This window comes from Danio rerio, chromosome 23, assembly GCF_052040795.2.
Source record: "Danio rerio strain M-AB ecotype USA chromosome 23, GRCz13ab, whole genome shotgun sequence".
NCBI lineage: Eukaryota > Metazoa > Chordata > Actinopteri > Cypriniformes > Danionidae > Danio > Danio rerio.
Window position 1 is genome coordinate 29,953,251 of NC_141043.1, and position 20,896 is coordinate 29,974,146.

The window sequence follows — 20,896 nt, forward strand, 5'->3', positions numbered from 1 at the left end:
TTGATAGGGTTGGAGCAAAGCTGTGCAGAGTTGTGGCTCTCCAGGAATTGAGCTTGAGACCTATCTAGTGCAGTGGTGGGCAAACTTTTTAGACTCGAGGGCCACATCAAGTTTTGCAAACCAAGTGAAGGGCCACATGCCAAATTCTTCAAACAATAACTTTTATTTATAGTGACCATGTCACATTAACACAAAACAGATTTTTAAAAAATATTAGTAAATCAAATTTACAAGTCAAATTAATTTGCACTGCTATTTATATTTACTTATTAATCATCATAAAACAATAAAATAATCCCTTCTAAAATATTGTAGGGTCCAGCCAGTTGGTCCAATGACGGTATCCACTGGTGGATGAAGGTTCACTGCATGTTCGGTCTTTCCAGTGCACAATGTTGATCTATATTAAACTTAACTCATATCTGACTCCAATTTTAGTATGAGGTGGTTTAGAATATTAATGTATTTATCCTCGTTTTATCTGACTCCAATTTTAAAACATTGATAAGATTATTTTGTTTCCTTTCACATTATTTTAGATTATGATTGAATATTTTTTTGATTTGTTATTATACCTTATTCTCATTTACTCAGATTCCTAAAGCATCCCGAGTCTTGCACCGGCCGGGTATACAATCTCTTAATACAAGCTTGTCAGTCTTGGTCATTAAACAGAGGCGATTAACCACTCTCCTAAAAAGGCAGAACCCTACTTACTCAATTTAGGAGATTTTTATGTGGTCCCCATAGATCTGTTATCTACTTAATCAAGACAAAGTATTTTAATAATAATCGCATAGGATTATAAGTTTGTAGATGAAGGCCTAAATATCCACATTTAAAGTAGTTTCAACAATATTTTGTTGTTCTAAATAGTTGGCCTTTTACAGTCCAAGTATACATGAATAAATGCCAATTTGTTAGTCGGATCTCTACCAACATTGTATAGCGTGCCACGCTGCTCCGTCTAACATGTTTTAGTCCGTTACTAACCTGTACAGTGGCTTGTAGTGCTATGGACAACAATATTTATCAGTGATAATAACACGAGGTTTGAATAATTCAAAACATAATTTATTAGTCAGGTAAATGTATTATGCCAAATTCAATCAGTCAATTCATAAACGATCAATACAAAACATCAAATTATCAAAGACAAATCCAAGATGAAAAAGATGCATTCCTGACTTCAAAAATATACATAACATGGAGCAAGCCATGTTATGGGCTGATCTGGTTAGGCAGAATCGCGCTGAGTCTTTCTCAAACCTTACCTTAAATAATCCAAGAATTCCCTCAAGGAAGGGGGTGTAAATAACAAAAGGCATTCACACTTAGGGAAAAGTCACACCCTTCACAGTGGTTCAAAAGATGCCTGAAGTTATATATTTATTGTTTTGATTATGTCTATTTCTGAGAGAATGAGACCATTGTACTAATCGCACTGAGACATTTCAAATGATATCAAACATGATAGTTAAAGTCAGTTTGGTTAATCTAGAACATTCAAACATTGAAATGACCATATGTGAGATGGAGTGGATGAAGCCGAGTTTCAGCAGACTCAGATGCAAATGCAGCAGGAACTAGTTTTTCCCGCATTCCCACCTGCTGGGTTGTTAAGTCACCAGTCTCTGTTTTCAGCTCATGTTTTGAATTGTCAAAGATATCAAAATATTTGCAATATTTCAACTCTTACAATATAATAATTATAATAATAATGTAATAATTTTTAAAGTGGAAAATAGAAAATATATTGTCTGATAGAAAAATCTCATATTATTAACACATTAAAAATAATTCTTAATAAGTCAAATTTACAAGAATCTAATTTGCACTGCTTTTAGAATATACCGATCAATCATCATAAAACTTGATGAAACCACAAATCTTTGATAAAATTACTTTTTAAAGTAATTGTATGCATGGAAAATATATTCTATGACAAAAATGAACACATTTAACCAGCAATTATTATATAATTTGAGACAAATGTACAACAATCTCTTTTCAGCTTTAATAAATAAGCTCATATCAATCATAAAACTATGAGATAAAACGGAAGAAGAATCCAAGTCTTTGTTATTCCAAGTCATGTTATTATGAGTGTGGTTTTGTGAACAATGAGCTGCTACGACAGAAATGCAAGGTGCAGCAGGCGGTTAAAACGGGAATCGCATAAGCAGCCCGCAACACTCTCACTGCCATTAGTAAACCGTTCAAAAGAGGCACCTCTTAACGCATAAAGCATGTTCGGTGTGATCAGCCCCTTAGGTTTTAATCTTTAAAAACAGCAATACTTTCTTGGCATATTAGAAATACCACTTTCTGTCTGATATTGGTGAAGAAGTATTTGTTGTCCATTCTTCCTTAAACACACGACATTCAGAGTCAAATTTTCTTTTTTTGCCTGACCCATTTTCAGTCATTAACGGCCGAGTGCATTTTAATATCCGAGACAGTGTTCTAATTCTACTGGTTGCACTAACTGTACCGCGTGCAATACTGCCATCACATTGCGTTCACTTGTAATTGCATCATTAATTTACAAATTCTTAACCAAACGTTACTCAGAAGCAGCATTTTAAAAACTCCCTTGCAGGCCAAATGAAAGTGTTCAGCAAACTGCATATGGCCCGCCGACCATAGTTTGAACACCTCTGCTGTAGTGGATTTGTGAAAACAAAAACTGCAAGAAGACGTAGCTCTCGGTACATATTTCTCAGTTCTCAAAATTATATGCCTGGGCACATATTTCCAATGAGTCTGGGCTGAACATCTATTGAACAATGATCCGATTTCAAATAACAGCAATTAGGACAAATTATTTTCTTTTAATTGATCAACTTTTATTGTTATTAGAGAAAAAAATACATCTAAAGAGACAATTGTTTAAAGAGAGCACGGTAACTTGAGTCAGAAGAAAAATAAAGGACAAATAATCTTTAAAAGAATTTCATTCAGCTCTAGGAATTTTAAGCCTGCATCTTGATGGTATCACGCTCTTTAAAAATAACAGTTTCTGCAACAATTAACAACCACAAATCAAGAACGGAAAAGCTAAGGCCTTATATATGCAAAGATAGCAATCAACAAAACAAAAAACGGGTGCAATCAAGAAAAAAATCAAGGTAACAATCAAAAATCTACAGCGTAAAACAGTGAATAATCAGTAACTAAGCAGAATATGACAACAAAGCGATACTAAATAAGTCCTAACTCTTATATCCGGCCTTTTCTGGGAATGTCTAATGATTTAGATGTGTGTTGTAAGTGCAATATATGGGACAAGGTGTTGTGTAAACACTGTTAGCCGATGAGGTTGATATCCATTGTGTCTTTTAAAGGATTACATTACTCTATCGATCCAGGTATTAGTCTAAAAAGTCTGTCGGGTCATCTGAAAATGACTTAGAGTTAATGTACGTCGTGTGTGTGTGTAGGAAACACAAAATGGTTGTGCAAGTGCTCTGAAGCTCTTGTGTTTGTGTTGTTGTACATCAAAGGCCTCGTCTATACTTTATTTATTTCTAAGCTGAACACATGAAAGAGGTGAACATGATGTTGAGTTGGTTCAGGATGGCTCTGTGACGGAAGGGACACTGCTTGATTAACATGTTCATTTAGACAGGAGCTATATTTTAATAGCTCATAAGAATCGTATCTTAGATGGTGTCTACTTAATTATGCTTCATCTCTTCGGATGGTAGGTGTCGCAGACATCTGTGCCCTGCAGCTGCCTTTGATATTTAAATCATATCCTCACTGTGTTCTGGATTTTGGAGGAGAAAAAAAAAGAGAGAGAGAGAGAGAGAGAGAGAGAGAGAGAGAAAGGCTGATGTGGACTGGAGATCTGAGAGGATGGAGGATTGCAACACATGTTTGGCATATTTTGGTTTTGGTGTGTTGGAGATTAACAGGGACTTGGGCCAAAAATGTTACTAAAATGGTTGAAAATATACTCCCTGATTTTAGATATGGGGGTGAAAAGCACCCAATCTGAATATGAATGAAAAGTGTTGACTGCAGCATTACATTTAGATCTGCACACATTGCATCAGATCAAGGATGATGATAAAAAGGAATGATTTTTGTCCTTAAATTCCTACCATGTTTGTGTTCACTGTTTTCATTATTCAACTTTCGTGCATGTGTGCTGGCTTTGAGCAGAATTGAGAGGCTAGGATTTGTTTATTAATAAAATATTATTGTTTACAGTATTTAGTATCACGATTGTCTGAAGTTAAATGTAGTATTTGAAGTATTTGCAGCACTGCCTAAAATATACATAGTAAATAAAGTCTGCAGTTTTCCCTGTTTTATGATTATGATTGATATTTGCCCCATTTAATTATGCTTTGGAACTGCATTACAGGATCTTGGTATTTCTACTAACATGTTTTGATGTTGAAAAGTTTGAAAAGGTTTTGTGTGTTTTTTTCCACCAGACCAGTGACATCATTTGTGAATTTGGCAATTAAAGATCTGAAATCTTGTATTTAAAAAAAAAAAACATTTAAAAGTTTTGATCAGGACTGAGGTTGATTAACAGATTTATGCAAAAAAAGAGAAAGAAAAAATGTATCTGATGCAGATTTACAGTTGATTCAGTGGATGTTGAGCCAGGTTTCACTCAAGGTTTTTTTTTCCCTTACCTTTTGCCCATTGGTGACGTTTTTTTTCTCACCACTGTCGCCACTGGCTTGCATAGTTTGGGACTTGTAGAGCTAATCTAAACTGAACTGAACTTTAACTCTGAATACTATTTCAATTTACTAGAATCTTGAAACTGCTTTGACACAATCTACATTGTTAAAGCGCTATACAAATAAAGATGAATTGAATTGAGTTTATTTGAATGTTTTTATCCTGAACATAACAAAAGGGTAGTCCATTTGAACAGTACACAAGTACACATTTTTTTTAGATTGTAATTTGTATTACAAAAGACACTGCCATACCTTTTCTATTATTTTCCGAACTTAATTGTCTATATCTTGTTTATTATACAATATATTGCTTTAAACTAAAATGTCAATAAAAGTAAAAAAAACTTAGTTGAATTTTCAGCATCAAATCAGAGCAAAGATCAAGGTCCCATAATGCAATTTATAACTGTAAATAAAACAAATAAATAAAAAACTGGGAATCCTGAAATACAGAACCTGGTAATTAACAAATATTTTTGAAGTTATTTTGCTTATAATCACATAGGTATAATAAAACAAAACCAATGATAAATAAAATACAGCATAAAACTGTATGCAAAAATAAATAATAATTTCAATTAAACCACTCAAATATTTTTAACCTTATACTGGGAAGAAGAAATCACTAAACCTGACTCATTTAAATAACAGTGATTCATTTTGGTTTATATTGATACATTAACTAATGTTAACAAGCACAACTTTGGATTTTAAAAATGCAATAATATGCATAACTAATAATATAATAACTATGTAATAATATAATAATTATGATTAATACATGCTTTACAAGATTACTGATACTTAGTTAATGTTAATAAATGCATTAGTTAATGGAGAATTATTTTAAAGTTTTGTCAATTACACTTTTGCCTTTTGGGTTGGAAATAAATGAATCAATGTCACTATTTAATTCCACTTGTAATGAAATCATGGAGCTGTGTGCTCCTTTAAAAATTTTAAAACCTAAAGCCAAACAACAACCGTGGCTAAATAGTGATACCCGTAGCATTCGTCAGCTATGGAGAAAAGCGGAGAGAATATGGAAGAAAACTAAACTGCAGGTGCATTATGAAATTTTAAAAGACTCTATGATTAAATATCAGAAGGCAGTTAAAACCGCAAAAGCAGAATACTTTGCTAATCTCATAAAAAAGGCTCCTAATAACCCTAGAGTTCTTTTTAAAACAATTAACTTAGCCTTAAACACTGAGACTACGTCTGGTCTTGCTATTTGCCAGACAACATGCGAAAAGTTTTTACAGTTTTTTATTAGTAAAATTGAAGCCCTTAGAGCTGGGATTCTGCGTCAAGACGCTTTCCTTGACAGTACCACCCCACCTTCACTAGCACACTTTTTGGATGAATTTAAACCAATCACGTTACAGGATTTGGTGGACTTGGTCCTCCATATGAAGCCCTCCCATTGTTCACTGGATATTATCCCTCCACATCTTTTCATTCAGGTATTGGAGGTGGTTGGATTAGACCTTCTATCAATAGTGAATTCTAGTTTGCTGAGTGGAGTCGTACCTTCTTGTTTTAAGCATGCTGTAGTACAACCCCTTTTAAAAAAAACCAATCTGGATTCATCAGATTTAAAAAACTATCGACCAATTTCAAAATTGTCTTTTCAGTCTAAAATCTTGGAGAGAGTTGTCTTTCAACAGCTTTCTAGTCACTTAATTGGAAATTACATTCTTGACAAATTTCAATCTGGTTTTAGGACACGGCATAGCACTGAGACAGCTCTCCTAAAAGTGTCTAATGATATTTTTCTGACGGTTGATTCTGGAAAATGCGCACTTCTAATTTTACTAGACCTGACTGCGGCATTTGACACAATACATCACAATATCTTGATTGAGCATTTAAGATTGTGGGCTGGGATTCAAGGAAATGTTTTAAATTGGTTTAGTTCTTATCTTTCAGGGAGGACCTTTTCTATTGAATTGGGTAACTTTTCTTCCTCATCTGCACGTTTGGAGTGTGGTGTCCCCCAAGGTTCAATTTTGGGCCCAGCTCTTTTCTCTATCTACATGCTTCCCTTGGCAGCAATTTGTAAGAAGCATAATGTAAGCTACCACCTCTATGCTGATGATACTCAGCTTTACTTGCCTATAAAAATGGGAGAAAATTCTGTTTTACAGTCCTTTTTCACCTGTTTTAACGAGATTAAGGAATGGCTGGCTGGTAATTTCTTACACTTGAATGAATCAAAAACTGAAGTAGTAGTGTTTGGTCCTCCGAGTGTCTGTGAATCTACAATTAATAAATTAGGTTCGATCAAGCCTAAGGTCCACAGTCACGTAAAAAATCTTGGAGTTACTTTTGACACTGAGTTAAAGTTTGACAAGCAAATAAACTCAGTCGTCAAAAGTGGTTTCTATCAATTAAGGAACATTGCCAAATTGAAGCCTTTTCTTTCTTTTAAAGAGCTGGAAACTGTCATTAATGTTTTTATTATGTCAAGACTGGACTACTGTAACTCTTTGTATTCTGGAGTTTCACAGGCATCAATAGCACGCCTGCAGCTGGTTCAAAATGCAGCTGCTAGGCTTTTAACTGGGACAAAAAAATTCTCTAGTATCTCACCAGTTTTATTGTCTCTTCACTGGCTCCCAGTCCAATTTAGAATTCAATATAAATTATTGCTTCTAGTTTTTAAAAGTTTGAATGTTCTGGCACCGACTTACATTTCTGAGCTTCTTCACTGGCACACTTCATTGAGGCCAATCAGGTCTGAAAACACATTTCAGCTAGTTGTCCCCAAAACGCGGTTGAAATCAAGAGGTGACAGGGCTTTTTCTGCTGCAGCCCCCCGACTGTGGAATGGTCTGCCTTTACAGATCCGGTCATGTTCTTCACTTGGTGCTTTTAAGTCTCATCTAAAAAATCACCTTCTGTCTCTTGCCTTTGATTGTAATTAATTTTAATCTGTTTTATATATTTTGCAAATTTTTTATATATAGGTATAGATTTTGTATGCTGGTCGTTTTGTAAAGCACTTTGGTCAACATCTGTTGTTTTTAAATGTGCTCTATAAATAAAGCAAACAAACAAACAAACTAGCAAACATTTCTCCTTTCTGTCTTTTTCTGTTTGAAAGATTTTGCTTTCTGTTTATAAGCTGCTTGACTTAAGTGGGCTGCTTAAAATCTTTTACAATAATAGACCTTTGCAGTTAAACAAAATACAATAGGAGAACAGGGCAACAACAAATCAATTAAATAATAATACAAGTAATCCAGTGGTCGAGGACATTATAGAATTGAGTAAATTATCAAAAATTACTTTCAAAATAAAATAATAGAGTTACTCTCGGACTGGTCTCTTGTCTTTTCCTCAGAGTTCAGCAGATTCCTACACAAGTCGACCATCGGATTCCGACCTGTCCCTGGAGGAGGACAAGGAGGCGTCTCGGCGTGAGGCCGAGCGCCAGGCACTGCTCCAGCTCGAGAGGGCCAAGGTACAACTGCCATTTACCTCTCATTTTCAAATAATGTTACCCTGTGCTTTGTAAGTTTATACTAAAAAAACTAATGCAAAATCAAATGAACCAATTTTCATGAACCAATTTCTTGCAAACAAACTTTTTCCACTAGTAATAAATATTCTAAAAATCATAACAACCGATATTGATAGTTTTACATACCATATCAAAGCATTTTATTTAATCTTATGAGATAAAAGTGAGTTATCCCATCATCAATGACAAGGAAGCACCAATTAGCATGGACGTGTCCTCATAGGAGGTGTTTCTGGGAGGTTATAGGACACTATTCACAGAGGATCTATAGATTTATAAATACTGGATGAAAGAATAAATTGCTTGACATGTGCAATGAAAAATAGCATGTTGTAGTGGTTGGATCATGCCTAAATGCACAGAAACTCACAAATTTCCTCAGATTTTTTAGCCCATCACTGAGTCTATTTATTTACTTAAATGTGTATAAATGTACACTACTGGTCAAAGGTTTGGGGTCAGTAGGAGTTTTAAATGTTTTAAAATAATCTCCTCACCAAGGCTGCAATTATTTGATCAAAAATACAGTGCAAATTGTACAATTGTGAAATGTTAGTGCACTATAAAATAACTGTTTTTAATGTAGTTTATCAATTAATTCAATCATTTATTCCAGTGATTTTAAAGATGAATTTTTTGCTTCATTACTTCAGTCTTCAGATTCATATGGTCCTTCAGAAATCATTCTTATATTAATAATTATTATTTTAATTATTTTTAATTATTATTAATGACTGGAGTAATCATTTCATATGAAATGACATACAATAAGAAATCAGTGATTTAAAGTTTTGATAAATATTTTTAAAAATGTTATTAATAAACAAGCATTTTTTACTTAACAAATGCCGTCTTGATCAACAGAATAATTTTCTTAAAAAAATGAGAAAAAAAACTTACCCTAAACTTTTGACCGATAGTGTATATTTATTCAGTTTTATATTACTTTCAGTTTTATTATTGAATAATATGCGCATTTTTATATAATTTATTTACACTTTACAGTTTGCAGTGATTTTTTTTTGTCTTTTAGTAGATCATATATGAGAGACTTTCTTTGTGTTCCAAACAAGCAGTTCTAATTGGATTTGCATCGTAAACCTTCAATGAAATATATATTTTTTTCCTTTATGTTTTAATGTTTAGGTCTATTTTATTTTTATTTTTTTATTTTTTTGCAAAATTCTAAGCAGAAATAGTAAAAAATGCCCACAAATTCTGTCTGGGATCGGATCATGACCAAGAGATAGAAGAAGGTATTTTAAGTTTGTGCAATTTGAAGAGCAAGGGAAGCATAAAGATAATAAGCATCAGGATAATAAGCATCAGAATAATAAGCATCAGAATAATACGCAAAGTTTTTAATAACTTTTCAAAATTTATTTATTTATTTATTTAATTGGTAGACCAAACCTGTGGCATTTGCAGTAAGAACCAATGTCAGCTACTGTGGGGCTCTCGATGAAGACTGTCCGGTTCAGGGTGCTGCCATCAACTTTGAAACCAAAGATTTTCTACATATAAAGGAGGTGGGTAGTCAACTGAAGATTATGGTTAGCATTTTTCATAGTTTTATTGAACATACTGTCTCTTGCTCTACAGAAGTATAATAATGACTGGTGGATCGGGAGGCTGGTGAAGGAGGGGGCAGATATTGCCTTCATCCCCAGCCCTGTTAAACTGGAGGCCATGCGGATCAAGCAGGAACAGAAAGCAGCTCAGAGGTCTGAAGTACAACTGCTACTCATCATATCTATTGTCATTATTTAATAATGACTATGGCAAGTTACTTTAACATTTCAACAATAACATGTAATAGCAGTTATTTTCATGCTAATACTTGTTTTTTAGACAAGTTTTTTAGGCATTGAGTACTAAGTAAGAAGACACAATGATATTTAGCTTGAAAAAAAAGCCTGGCTAATATGTTGAGATTGTACAATCAATCAATCGATCCATCAATCAATCAATCAATCAATCAATCCATCCATCAATCAATCAATCAATCAATCAATCAATCAATCAATCAATCAGTCAATCAATCAATCAAAAAATGCAGGGTTCCACACAATTCATTCTTGTTGTCTCAACACAAATTGATTATGTTAACTTAACACTTTTAACAAATTTATGTGAATTGAACATAAAAAAATTAAGTTGTTCCAACGAAATCTCAAGAATTGTGTTGTTTCAGCTCATTTTAAATAAGTAGTTTGAACAAGCAAAAAAATCCATCCATTCATCTATCTATCTATCTATCTATCTATCTATCTATCTATCTATCTATCTATCTATCTATCTATCTATCTATCTATCTATCTATCTATCTATCTATCTATCTATCTATCTATCTATCTATCTATCTATCTATCTATACTATATTATATTTTGCCATGAGCATATCTGAAGAATAGCCCAGGACACAAACTAGTGGCGTTTTTTACAACATACAAATATATTATCCATCTGTAATTCAAGCAGATATTTCCATTTTGCTATCAGGGTTTGTTCTGATATCCATAACCTCCAGACTGAGTTTGATTCATTGAGAGAAAAAAAAAAAAAAAACACCACAGATTGTATTAACCTCCTTTAGGATTTGCACTAAACTTAAGAAACATCAGAGACTGATTGCCACTGTGTATAAAACAGTGGGGCATAATAACTGTAATAATTCTGATTAAAATTTACATTTTGCTAAAAATATTTGTCTTTGGGGCAGTTCATTCCACTGCGGTGACCTCTGAAATGGAGACTAATCTAAAAAAAATTGAATGTTTGTTGTTGGCCAATAAATGTGCCATATGATGAATAAGTGTATTGCTTATTGGTGCAGTAACTGTAATTTGACTGTTTAAGCAATATCTCTCCTGTTCAAATTTATGTTGTTGTTTTTAGATTGTTTCGCAAATTATGTGCACTAGCAAAGGATACATGGTTACAAAGAGGGTTAGATATTTGGTTACATGGTTGTTTTCATAGCTTTTAATATGAACATTGCTTCTTTGGGCAACATTGGCCAGTATGTAAAAAAGGAAATCATAAAGAGACTTTGTTTTTATCCAAATATATTTCAATGTAAAATAGTAAAATACCAAGATGATTTGTGGACATACTGCCAAACCCTAACTTGGAACAACAAATTCTTCTACATGCTTGATTTGAAAGCAGCAGAGGTAAATTTAATTTAATTCAATTCATTTTTATTTATATAGCACCTTTACAATGTAGATTGTGTCAAAGCAACTTTAAATAGTTCTACAGTCTGAAGAAATTCAAGGAAGCGTTTAACAGTTCAAACTTATCGTTTAATAAACTTTTGCATAGTGTAGACACACGAGTATGCTTTTACTCGCTGAAACAAGTTCTCTTCGAGAAAAACAACATACAATATATTTTTTTAGAAAAACTGTTCTTTAAACTCTTCTAGCACACTACAATAGTTATCAAAACTGTACTGTAGGTGAGAAATAAACACTTCCACCTTCAGCTGCTGTGGTTTTCCACTTCACTTGTAAGAAGAAAAAATATACTAATAAGAAAATCCTTCCAAGATTTCAGCATGAGATTTTTCAATGTATTATATCATACATCAAACATCATCTATCTGTGTGTCTCCTTTTATAACTTCTAACATGTTTGTGTTGTTAACAGGAAAATGGGCAATGCGTCATCTGGGGGCTGGAGATCCACTCCTCCCTCTGCAGGTGAGCGGTATTTAAATAATATTAACATTACTTCTGAGCCATTACAAATTTCCCCTTCAGGATACATGACGCTTTTAGCTGCTGTGCTTAACGATTTTTCATTATGATATATTTTGCCAACATAATCAACCAACTTCAGATTTTCTTAAAGACTTTTTTCTTATTTTTTACAAGCCAAACAGAAGCAGAAGCAGGTAGGTGTTTCAAAAACAGGGTATTACTTTATATATTCTGACCTCTCAGATGATTCTCTGTGAGAGATTTTAATGCGTCCCTTGAGGCTACTCATTAGATGTTAGATTTGCAACATACAGTATCTCTGTGGTTTTCATTATTGTGAGGACCAAATGTCCCCTCAAATATAGAAACACCAGTCATTTTTGAGTTTGAGGGGAGATTTTTTTAGTTCCCATGAAGAAACCCAGCAAGCATTTTTTGTTTCTAAAATATGTCTAATAGATGTCTAATAGACATCTAAATATATTCTCCTTGGCTAAAGCAAGGCTAAATTTGGGCTGTCAGTGAAAATCTAATAGACGTCTAAGAATAGGCCAAAACTAGAGTAGTCATCAAATAAACAGAAATGAATGACTATACATAGACAGATTAGACAGACTTTATATTTGACGACTAGTCTAGTTTTGGGCTATTCTAGATGTCTATTAGATTTTCACTGACTGCCCAAGTTTAACCTTGTTTTAGCCAAGCTGTCCATGTTTAGATATCTATTAGACGTCTGTTAAACACAAAATTGTTTGCTGGGAAACGGCTCATAAATCATCCAGAATGAAGTATCTTGAACATACTGCAGAATGTTTTCTGTAAGGGTTGGGTTTCAAGGGTAGAGTTGGAGAAAGAGGATGAAATATACAGTTTGTATCATATAAAAATGATTATTTGTGTAGGAAGACCCCATAAAACATAAAAACCTAATGTGTGTATGTGTGTGTTGCAGACTGAACATGTTCCTCCCTATGATGTGGTTCCATCCATGAGGCCTGTTGTTCTGGTTGGCCCCTCGTTAAAAGGATATGAGGTAAATTTTTGTGAATTTTATTATCATGGCAGTTAAGAGACTGAGCATTCAGGACTTAAAACTAACAAGCACAGAATAAGTAAAAGTTTGACTTATTGTTATTATTATTATTATTATTATTAATAATAATAATAATAATAATAATAATAATAATAATAATAATAATAATAATAATATTTTTTTATGATATGCTTTTTATCTCAAAGAAGTTAAACACATGTGAAAAATAAAAATACAACCAAAAAATCTAAATAACAAACTTGCATAATGAGTCTTAAGGCCTTGATTACACTAAGTGCACTTTTTGTGACGAGAGGCTTCTTTTTTTAATAGTTTTCTAATGGCCGCAAGCATTCAGAGTCACGTCTTTTTTTACTGTCCAATCAAATAAAAAACAGAGGCAGGGTTTCCAATAAAGTGATGACTACGAAGACTTTTAAAGATGGAGGAGGGACTAGTAGTCACTGTTTCGAGTCATCCGGAGCTCTATGACTTGTGACTTATGACTATCACAAGATTATTAAATATTACAATAGGGTATATGCCGAGCTAGTGTTTCTTCCCATGCTGATAAACTTCCAGTGAATGGTTAATGTGACTAAGGGTGTCCGCAGGGTCTTAAAAAGTCTTAAAATGTCTTAAATTTCAAAATCAAAATTGTATGCCAAACAAAGTCTTAAAGTGACTAAAATATAGTGCTGTAGGTATTAAATCATTTTAAACTGGTCTTACATTTCATATGTCCATTTAAAGCTACCGAATCAGACAAACACCTATCCAATCACTAACATTCTAACTCAGTAAAAGTTTTACCAAAAGTTTATTAACCCTATTTATATTTATATTTATAAACAAATGGTTTAATTATCTTCTATGCAAAATTTGTTTGTAATGTTTGCTTTTTTTGTTTAAGTGGACCATTAGAAAAAATCCTTAGCATTTAGCCTTAAGTCTAAAATTGAATTCATAATGATCTTAAAAAGGTCTTAAAAAGTCTTAAATTTGACTTGACGAAACCTGTAGAAACCCTGAGTTTTTAAAATTTTATACGGTTCCTTTTACAGCATCGATGTTGTAATGTAATTAAATATAATCTGTTAAATAGACTTCAGCATTCATTTAGTTGCTCAAGTGTAAAATGAGATGAAAAGCTGTTTACACGCACACGCTCGTCAGGATTAGCAGGCTAGCGCAGAAGCTCCATTGAATATACTGGAGTAACATAAATGTTCATATTTAAAAGACATGACAGGAAAAAAAAAATATTTATTGCAGTGCTTCTTGTACATTCTGAGACCCACTTTATATCAAATATCACTCAGCCAGTGGAGGTCGTTGATTTTTAAAGAAAACAGACCTTAAACGCGCTTATTTTGTAAAGGCATACAGTTCACCGGAAGCGCTTGACCCAGGTTACTGACAGATTAAGTCCTTACTTCTGCATATACCCTATTATAACAATATCAACAGCAGCTCTCATGCACAATACGCAGCTGATTCAGTGGTTGCCTAGCAACATAAAAAGCACAGCACACTTCTATTTCTCTATTTAACAAAAAAGCAGTGCAGTGTGCTTTGCTTTATCAGAATGGAAAAGCATGTTTGGTGTGATCAGCAAAAATTAAAGCAAAAGTGCTGTCAGCATTAGGCATGAAACAATATCCGGTTTCATGGTTTACCATCGTTTGGGAAAGTAAAGGTTTTAAAATCACTAGTATTTTCTGTTATACTGTTTCTAAGGTATATGTAAGGTTTTTAAAAAAAAATGTTTTTTTATGTGTTGTAAATAAATCTGTGTTTTTGAAATCAATGAAGCAGAAGTCAATGATTTATTTTAATTATTTAGGCTGACATGTTTACCGTTCCAAAATTGTATACGTTTCCTAAAATAAAAACTATTGTGTTTAATGGGGTAAAAAAGTCGTTTTTTTTACTAAGACATTTTAAAAAGTGACATATTTTAGAACAGTAATCACAATACTATGATATTTTTATCCAAGTTTGTCATACCGTCTGAAACTTATACTGGCCAATGCATAGTCAGCATAAGATTTGGTACCAGAATTTATATGACTTACCCAAAAATGTTACATTTTTAACATCAAAATGGTTGCTGGAGTATAGATCAAGGTCCCATAATGCAGTTTAAAATTAAAATAATGAGAAAACAAAGTCATAAGCTAAACACAAACTATTTAATTAATAATATTGATATAATTTTATAATAACAATAATACAATTAACAATACCACATTTTCTAATCAAATAATTTAAAAAAACAATTTTTGGCCTATGAAAATGTTTTACTGAATTAGCATACTCATATAGATGGTCATAATATTTGACTTTGGAGCGCTCTGTTCCTGCTATATGCTGCTTCTTCCCCATGCAGTGTTGTTGAATGTGTTCATGAATGTGAAATATTGAAGTGTTCCTGTGGCCCTGGTGCTCTGGACACATTTGTCAGTCAGCTCTTTAACAGAGGCACCGGGGACCTGCTGACTCTCTTCCTCTATTTCTAGACTCATTCATTTTTCACCCAGTGTCTAAATAAAACCGCATCACCTCATCTAAACCATATTAGCCTTACACACAACTCTTCCTGCAAAAAAGCCTGCTTTATTTCCCCTCTAGATTCCTTAGACAACAAAATCACTGGTTTGGGTGTGAACACTATTAATAGCTCAGGACCCGAAGCTCCTTAGATTGACATGGTAATTATATATGATTCGTTTCTGGGCCTGTGCATATTTCTGAAGATTTTTTCTCATTCAGGTGACTGATATGATGCAGAAAGCCTTGTTTGACTTCCTGAAACACAGGTTTGATGGAAGGTGAGTGTTTGTTTCACTGGTTTAGAGATTAGAGGTGATTCAGTTCACTCTTAAAGACACAGCTTAACCAAAAATGCGACTGGGAAAAAAGGGGGGCAGTCAGATTATTTTAGAACACTTTTTAAACCTTATGTATAACATTTTAGTTAGACACAAAAATCATGTCACTTTCATAATAGTCTATAATACATCCCGAAGTGTCAGAAAACTTAAACAGAAAAGCTAATTCTTTTCAACTGAAAAAAATACATGACGTTTCATCCAAGTGAGCTCTTTTTGTTTGTTTCCAATTCAGAAGAGTAAGTCTAGTCAGTGTACTAGTTCCTTGATATTGTAATATTCTTCTTATTTTTATTCTAACTATTTTTATTTTTGATATTCAACATTTTTTTTCCTAACGTTTGATTTATTCTTCTATTATTTGCCTTATTTCATGACAGGATTTCTATCACCCGGGTGACTGCAGATCTGTCTCTGGCCAAAAGATCTGTTCTGAACAAGAAAGCGATCATGGAGAGGTCTAACACACGCTCCAGTCTGGGTGAGTGCAGTAAACACAATAAAACCGTGTCTTATATTACTACCTTTTTTTAAGTTCTGTTGATTGATGCATGTGCCGAATTTTTCTTGCCAATCTTAAGCCAATTGTAATAATTTGTTCTGGTACAATTTGGAATTACCACAACCCTCTCAGAGCTCGGGGGATCAGGGTGAATGCTTCTACTTGGCCCCATCCTGATCCATAGTTTTTAAAGAAGTATAGGTGTTATTAAACTACATTAATAACATAAATAGTGTAAAATACATATTAAACAACACAGTCAACCTCAGAACTGTATGAAAAGCCATAAACTGCTTAATGCTTTTAATAAACCATGAACTCCCAGCAAAACATAATGGGAAACGCCCTCCATAGACAACTGAAAGTTCTTAAAGGAGAAACAGAACAAGCACTGTATGTTCCACCACAGACGGCTCTTATGTGGCATCACATATTGTTTCATTATTAATGTGTTTCCTGTTATCATGCCTGTGTCTCTCAGCGGAGGTGCAGAGTGAGATTGAGAGAATATTTGAGCTGGCTAAGAGTTTGCAGTTGGTGGTCTTGGATGCTGACACGATCAACCATCCCGCACAACTACTCAAGACTTCCCTCGCCCCCATCATCGTCTACGTCAAAGTGTCCTCTCCAAAGGTAAAGCAAGATTTCTACTGTATTTTCTGATAAAAAAAGTTGCACCTGAATGTGTGTTGCATTTATGTCACATTTGATAATATCAGTCAGAAATGTTAAATAAAATTGTAGCTACTCGCCGGTTACCAAACCAGTCCACGCTTCCCAAACATTGACGTTCATGTGTTTTATTCATCGAACACTGTGAAAACTAAAAAGATAAACCAAATATTTCACACAAACACAACAAAATTTGAAGGACACCAAAATAAACTAAATCATATTCAAACAATATTTTCTTTACCAAGTGGGCCTCATAACCAGCAGTAGAATAATCAGGAGCTTTTAACATGTGCCTGCACTGAGATATAACCATGCTGTGTATACCAACTCTCGCAGGTTAAATTAATCAGGGAGGATCACATGAGCTCTGACTCAATCCAAACGGAAACAAGTTAATTTATCAAATAAACAAACCAAAACATATTCACAGCAAGAAGGTCGCTGGTTTGAGCCTTGGCTGGGTCAGTTGGCATTTCTGTGTGGAGTTTGCATGTTCTCCCTGTGTCTGTAGTGTATGTGTGTGTGTGTGTGTGTGTGTGTGTGTGTGTGTGTGTGTGTGTGTGTGTGTGTGTGTGTGTGTGTGTGTGTGTGTGTGTGTGTGTGTGTGTGTGGATGTTTCTCAGTGATGGGTTGCAACTGGAAGTGCATCCAGTGCTTAAAAAATATGCTGTATAAGTTGGCGGTTCATTCTGCTGTGGCGACCCCAGATTAATAAAGGGACTAAGCACATACGTAAATAACTAAGCACGTAAATAAAATGAAATGTTTGCATGGATCTAAATGTGTCATAACCATTAAGAACACAAAAGAAATGTAGGTGCACAGCATAAAAGAGTACACTCTCTTTGAAAATGAATAGTTTGATCCATTTCTCAGTGAATGAAGAATTCTGTAATTCGGCCTTTGGGTAAAAAATGACCCGCCTTCACTAAATCTCTAAAATACAGACTCTAAATATAATTTCAATCCTCATAACCTATTTTTGATAAACCAACCTAGACTTCATCACAAACTCTGTAAATGCCTATTGGTTTACCCTAAAAAAAAACGTTTGGGAGTGTGCATGTGTGTACCTGTAGTTTGTGGCGTAAAAATCTTTTTATAGTTGGCGGCTATAAATTGACCTGAAGGATAATCGTTGAACCCTAAATGTTTACAGTCTTCATGAAAATATGAAAGTAGAAAATTATTCATTTTTTTAATGTTGCGGTCATATTAGAAAAAAATCAACAAACTTCAAAATAAAAAAATTGTTTAGGGTATTTTTATGCTGTTAAAATGCTGCCTGGGTTATTTTTGACCCATAAGTCAATAGAAATGTTAAACAAAATAGTTTTATTTTAACATACTTTACATATATACGTTATATATTACATGACTTAAATGTTATATATTCATTAAAATAAGAGTGTGGTCACCAAACACCTTTATGAATAGAAAAATAATACAATTAAATTCAAATAAGATGTTGCACAAAAAAAGACTAACTGCAAAACTAGCAATTAATAAAACTTCAGTTTTTTACGGTTCTCGCGATTTTTCCTCTTTATTAAATTTTTTGATTTTTTCCATTTTATTCATTAATTCAACATATTCATTGGGGTGTACTACGTTTTACACCGTGATCTTAAGGTTATTTTGTTAGATTAGTTCCAGTTTTGGCTTTGGTACTGACTAATCTAATGTATACAGAAGTTTATATTGAATATATAAATAAAAAAAAATATATAATATTATATACACTGTAAAACCCAAAACAAAATTAAGGTAACTCAAACCATTTAAGGAAACCGATTGCAGCAAATCATTTAGGTTTAAAAACTGATCCTAATGAGTACTGTGAACTTAATCTATTTGAGTAAATGAAGCAATTTGAGTACAGTAAAACCCAATAAATGAAGAGAACTCAAACCAACGGAGTATTGTAAAACGTTAAGGCAACTCAAACCGTTTGAGTAAACTTATTTATACGAGTACTGTGAACTTACTCTCTTTAAGCTGAAGTAATGAGGTATTTAATTAACTCATTATCTTCAACACTGAGTTCAAAACTCTTTTCAAATGAGTAGAATTAACTTTCAGTAAATTTTGAATTAACTACACTCATTTCATTTGATAAAGTTGACTGTCGGGTTTTACAGTGTTGCATTCATTTAAGAGAGAGATCTTTAAAGGCCTGCTCATTTACATGGCCACTGCAAACTATAACTATAAAACAAACAATTTTTGAACATTCACAATGATCCAATTGTTTAAAAAAGAACTTCAGACATAAAAAAACATTACTTTACTTACACAGGTAGTGTCAGATCTCCCTAAAGTACTCTCATGTCCTCCTTTCACTTCAGGTCCTTCAAAGACTCATTAAGTCCAGAGGGAAATCTCAAAGCAAACATCTCAACGTCCAGATGATGGCAGGAGATAAACTGGCACAGTGTCCACCGGTGAGTCCCACATTCAGCTCCTGTTAACAGACAATTTTAATAGTAAGCAGAAAACATTAATAGAACAGTCTAAGGCATTTGAATAGTGAAAAAACTAAAAAGCCTTTGTAAACATGATATTATTAAAAAAAAACAGCACTACTGTGCACCAAAAGTTTGTCAAATGTTGCTTTCATAAGGGTGTCAATCTTCAGGTGCATCTGGAGTTTGTTTGAACAATCAGTTTCACATGAGTGAATTATCTGTCTAAACAATACAGAAAATAATATATCCAACACTATGAAGTCAACTTAACCTTCATTATTAATACAGTGATGGAAGAGAGAAAAAACTGCACTGTTACTCTTCATTATTCTGTTAGGAAATGTTTGATGTTATACTGGATGAGAATCAGCTGGAGGATGCGTGTGAGCACTTGGCTGAATATTTAGATATATACTGGCGCGCCACTCATCTGCCAGGCTCCGCCCCGCTGAACCCGCTGGTGGAGCAGAATGTGGTCACACCTCCCTCTGCCAACTCCAGCCAACAGGTGAGGGATTCAGTGCCCGCCGCATGACCTATATAGGCTTTAATAAGAGTTCATTGAGCCTAAATGCTTTTATGCTCTTCCTCCAGTTCTCAGAGACGCAGGAGCTTATTGAATGAGCACGACCACAAGTAATGGTGAGTGTTGGACTTTTTTATTGAAAAAGGTTTTAACACAAAAGAAAGAAAAATAATGTTTTAAGTAATGTCATGAAATTTTGTATTATTTATCTTTTTTATAACTTTAGTACTTTTAGGACATTATCAAAGTTGAATAAATTTTATAAAACTATTTCAATTTTTTTAATTAATTAAAATGTTTTATTTCTGCAATTTAATATATTCTGCTATATATATATATATATATATATATATATATATATATATATATATATATATATACGTATGTATGAGCAATATCACACGAAGAGTTGGAGGTTGGAGTGGCGCACTGGTTGAAGCCGTGCCTTAGTGTCCCAGCAGTGATGATATACAGCCACATCGCACTGCTAGTCATGTGATATTGCGTCAATACAAAAGTTTCACACCACAATCGTGTATATAAAAAAAGAAAATCAAACACGGAGAGTCTCAAAATCCTTTTGTAAGTGGAACTATTTTCTTCTGCCATTCATTCACATCTACAGCTGACGTAAAAACATTAGAAACCGTTGCAACATCACAAACATAACTTTAGATTTAGTATTAAAATGATTCTCTAGCTTAATATCTAAAGGATGACAAAACAAATATTTTTGCTCACATTTTAAGATTATAAGGCTGAACGGCATTAAATGCCATCAGTCTACAGAGATTTCCCAGTATTTCTCTGTTGCGATTGGGAGATCATAATAATTTACCCCAAAAAAGCC

General features: G+C 33.6%; 1 protein-coding gene and 1 long non-coding RNA gene across 11 annotated transcripts in view; one reads left to right on the forward strand and one right to left on the reverse strand.

Annotated features, from left to right (window-relative positions):
• The window catches only part of cacnb3b (calcium voltage-gated channel auxiliary subunit beta 3b), a 42,345-nt gene that overhangs the window by 18,657 nt on the left and 2,792 nt on the right, over window positions 1-20,896 (forward strand). For 2 of the 4 annotated variants that reach the window (XM_087307272.1, XM_087307273.1), the window contains exons 2-13: window positions 8,059-8,178; window positions 9,667-9,767; window positions 9,841-9,962; window positions 11,893-11,945; window positions 12,120-12,139; window positions 12,901-12,981; window positions 15,757-15,815; window positions 16,256-16,356; window positions 16,859-17,010; window positions 19,401-19,496; window positions 19,858-20,028; window positions 20,115-20,162. In XM_087307272.1, the coding sequence (XP_087163398.1) occupies window positions 9,928-9,962; window positions 11,893-11,945; window positions 12,120-12,139; window positions 12,901-12,981; window positions 15,757-15,815; window positions 16,256-16,356; window positions 16,859-17,010; window positions 19,401-19,496; window positions 19,858-20,028; window positions 20,115-20,144 (798 nt within the window). In that variant the 5' untranslated portion in view covers window positions 8,059-8,178; window positions 9,667-9,767; window positions 9,841-9,927 and the 3' untranslated portion in view covers window positions 20,145-20,162. Of the gene's footprint in view, window positions 1-8,058; window positions 8,179-9,644; window positions 9,768-9,840; window positions 9,963-11,892; window positions 11,946-12,119; window positions 12,140-12,900; window positions 12,982-15,756; window positions 15,816-16,255; window positions 16,357-16,858; window positions 17,011-19,400; window positions 19,497-19,857; window positions 20,029-20,114; window positions 20,163-20,896 lie in introns of all 4 variants that reach the window. The other 2 variants (XM_087307271.1, XM_087307270.1) reach the window with 1 other exon arrangement.
• The window catches only part of LOC147831311 (uncharacterized), a 109,203-nt gene that overhangs the window by 9,967 nt on the left and 78,340 nt on the right, over window positions 1-20,896 (reverse strand). For all 7 annotated transcript variants that reach the window (XR_015523671.1, XR_015523669.1, XR_015523672.1 and 4 more), the window contains one exon: window positions 19,348-19,516. This is a non-coding gene — a long non-coding RNA (uncharacterized LOC147831311). The remainder of the gene's footprint in view (window positions 1-19,347; window positions 19,517-20,896) is intronic.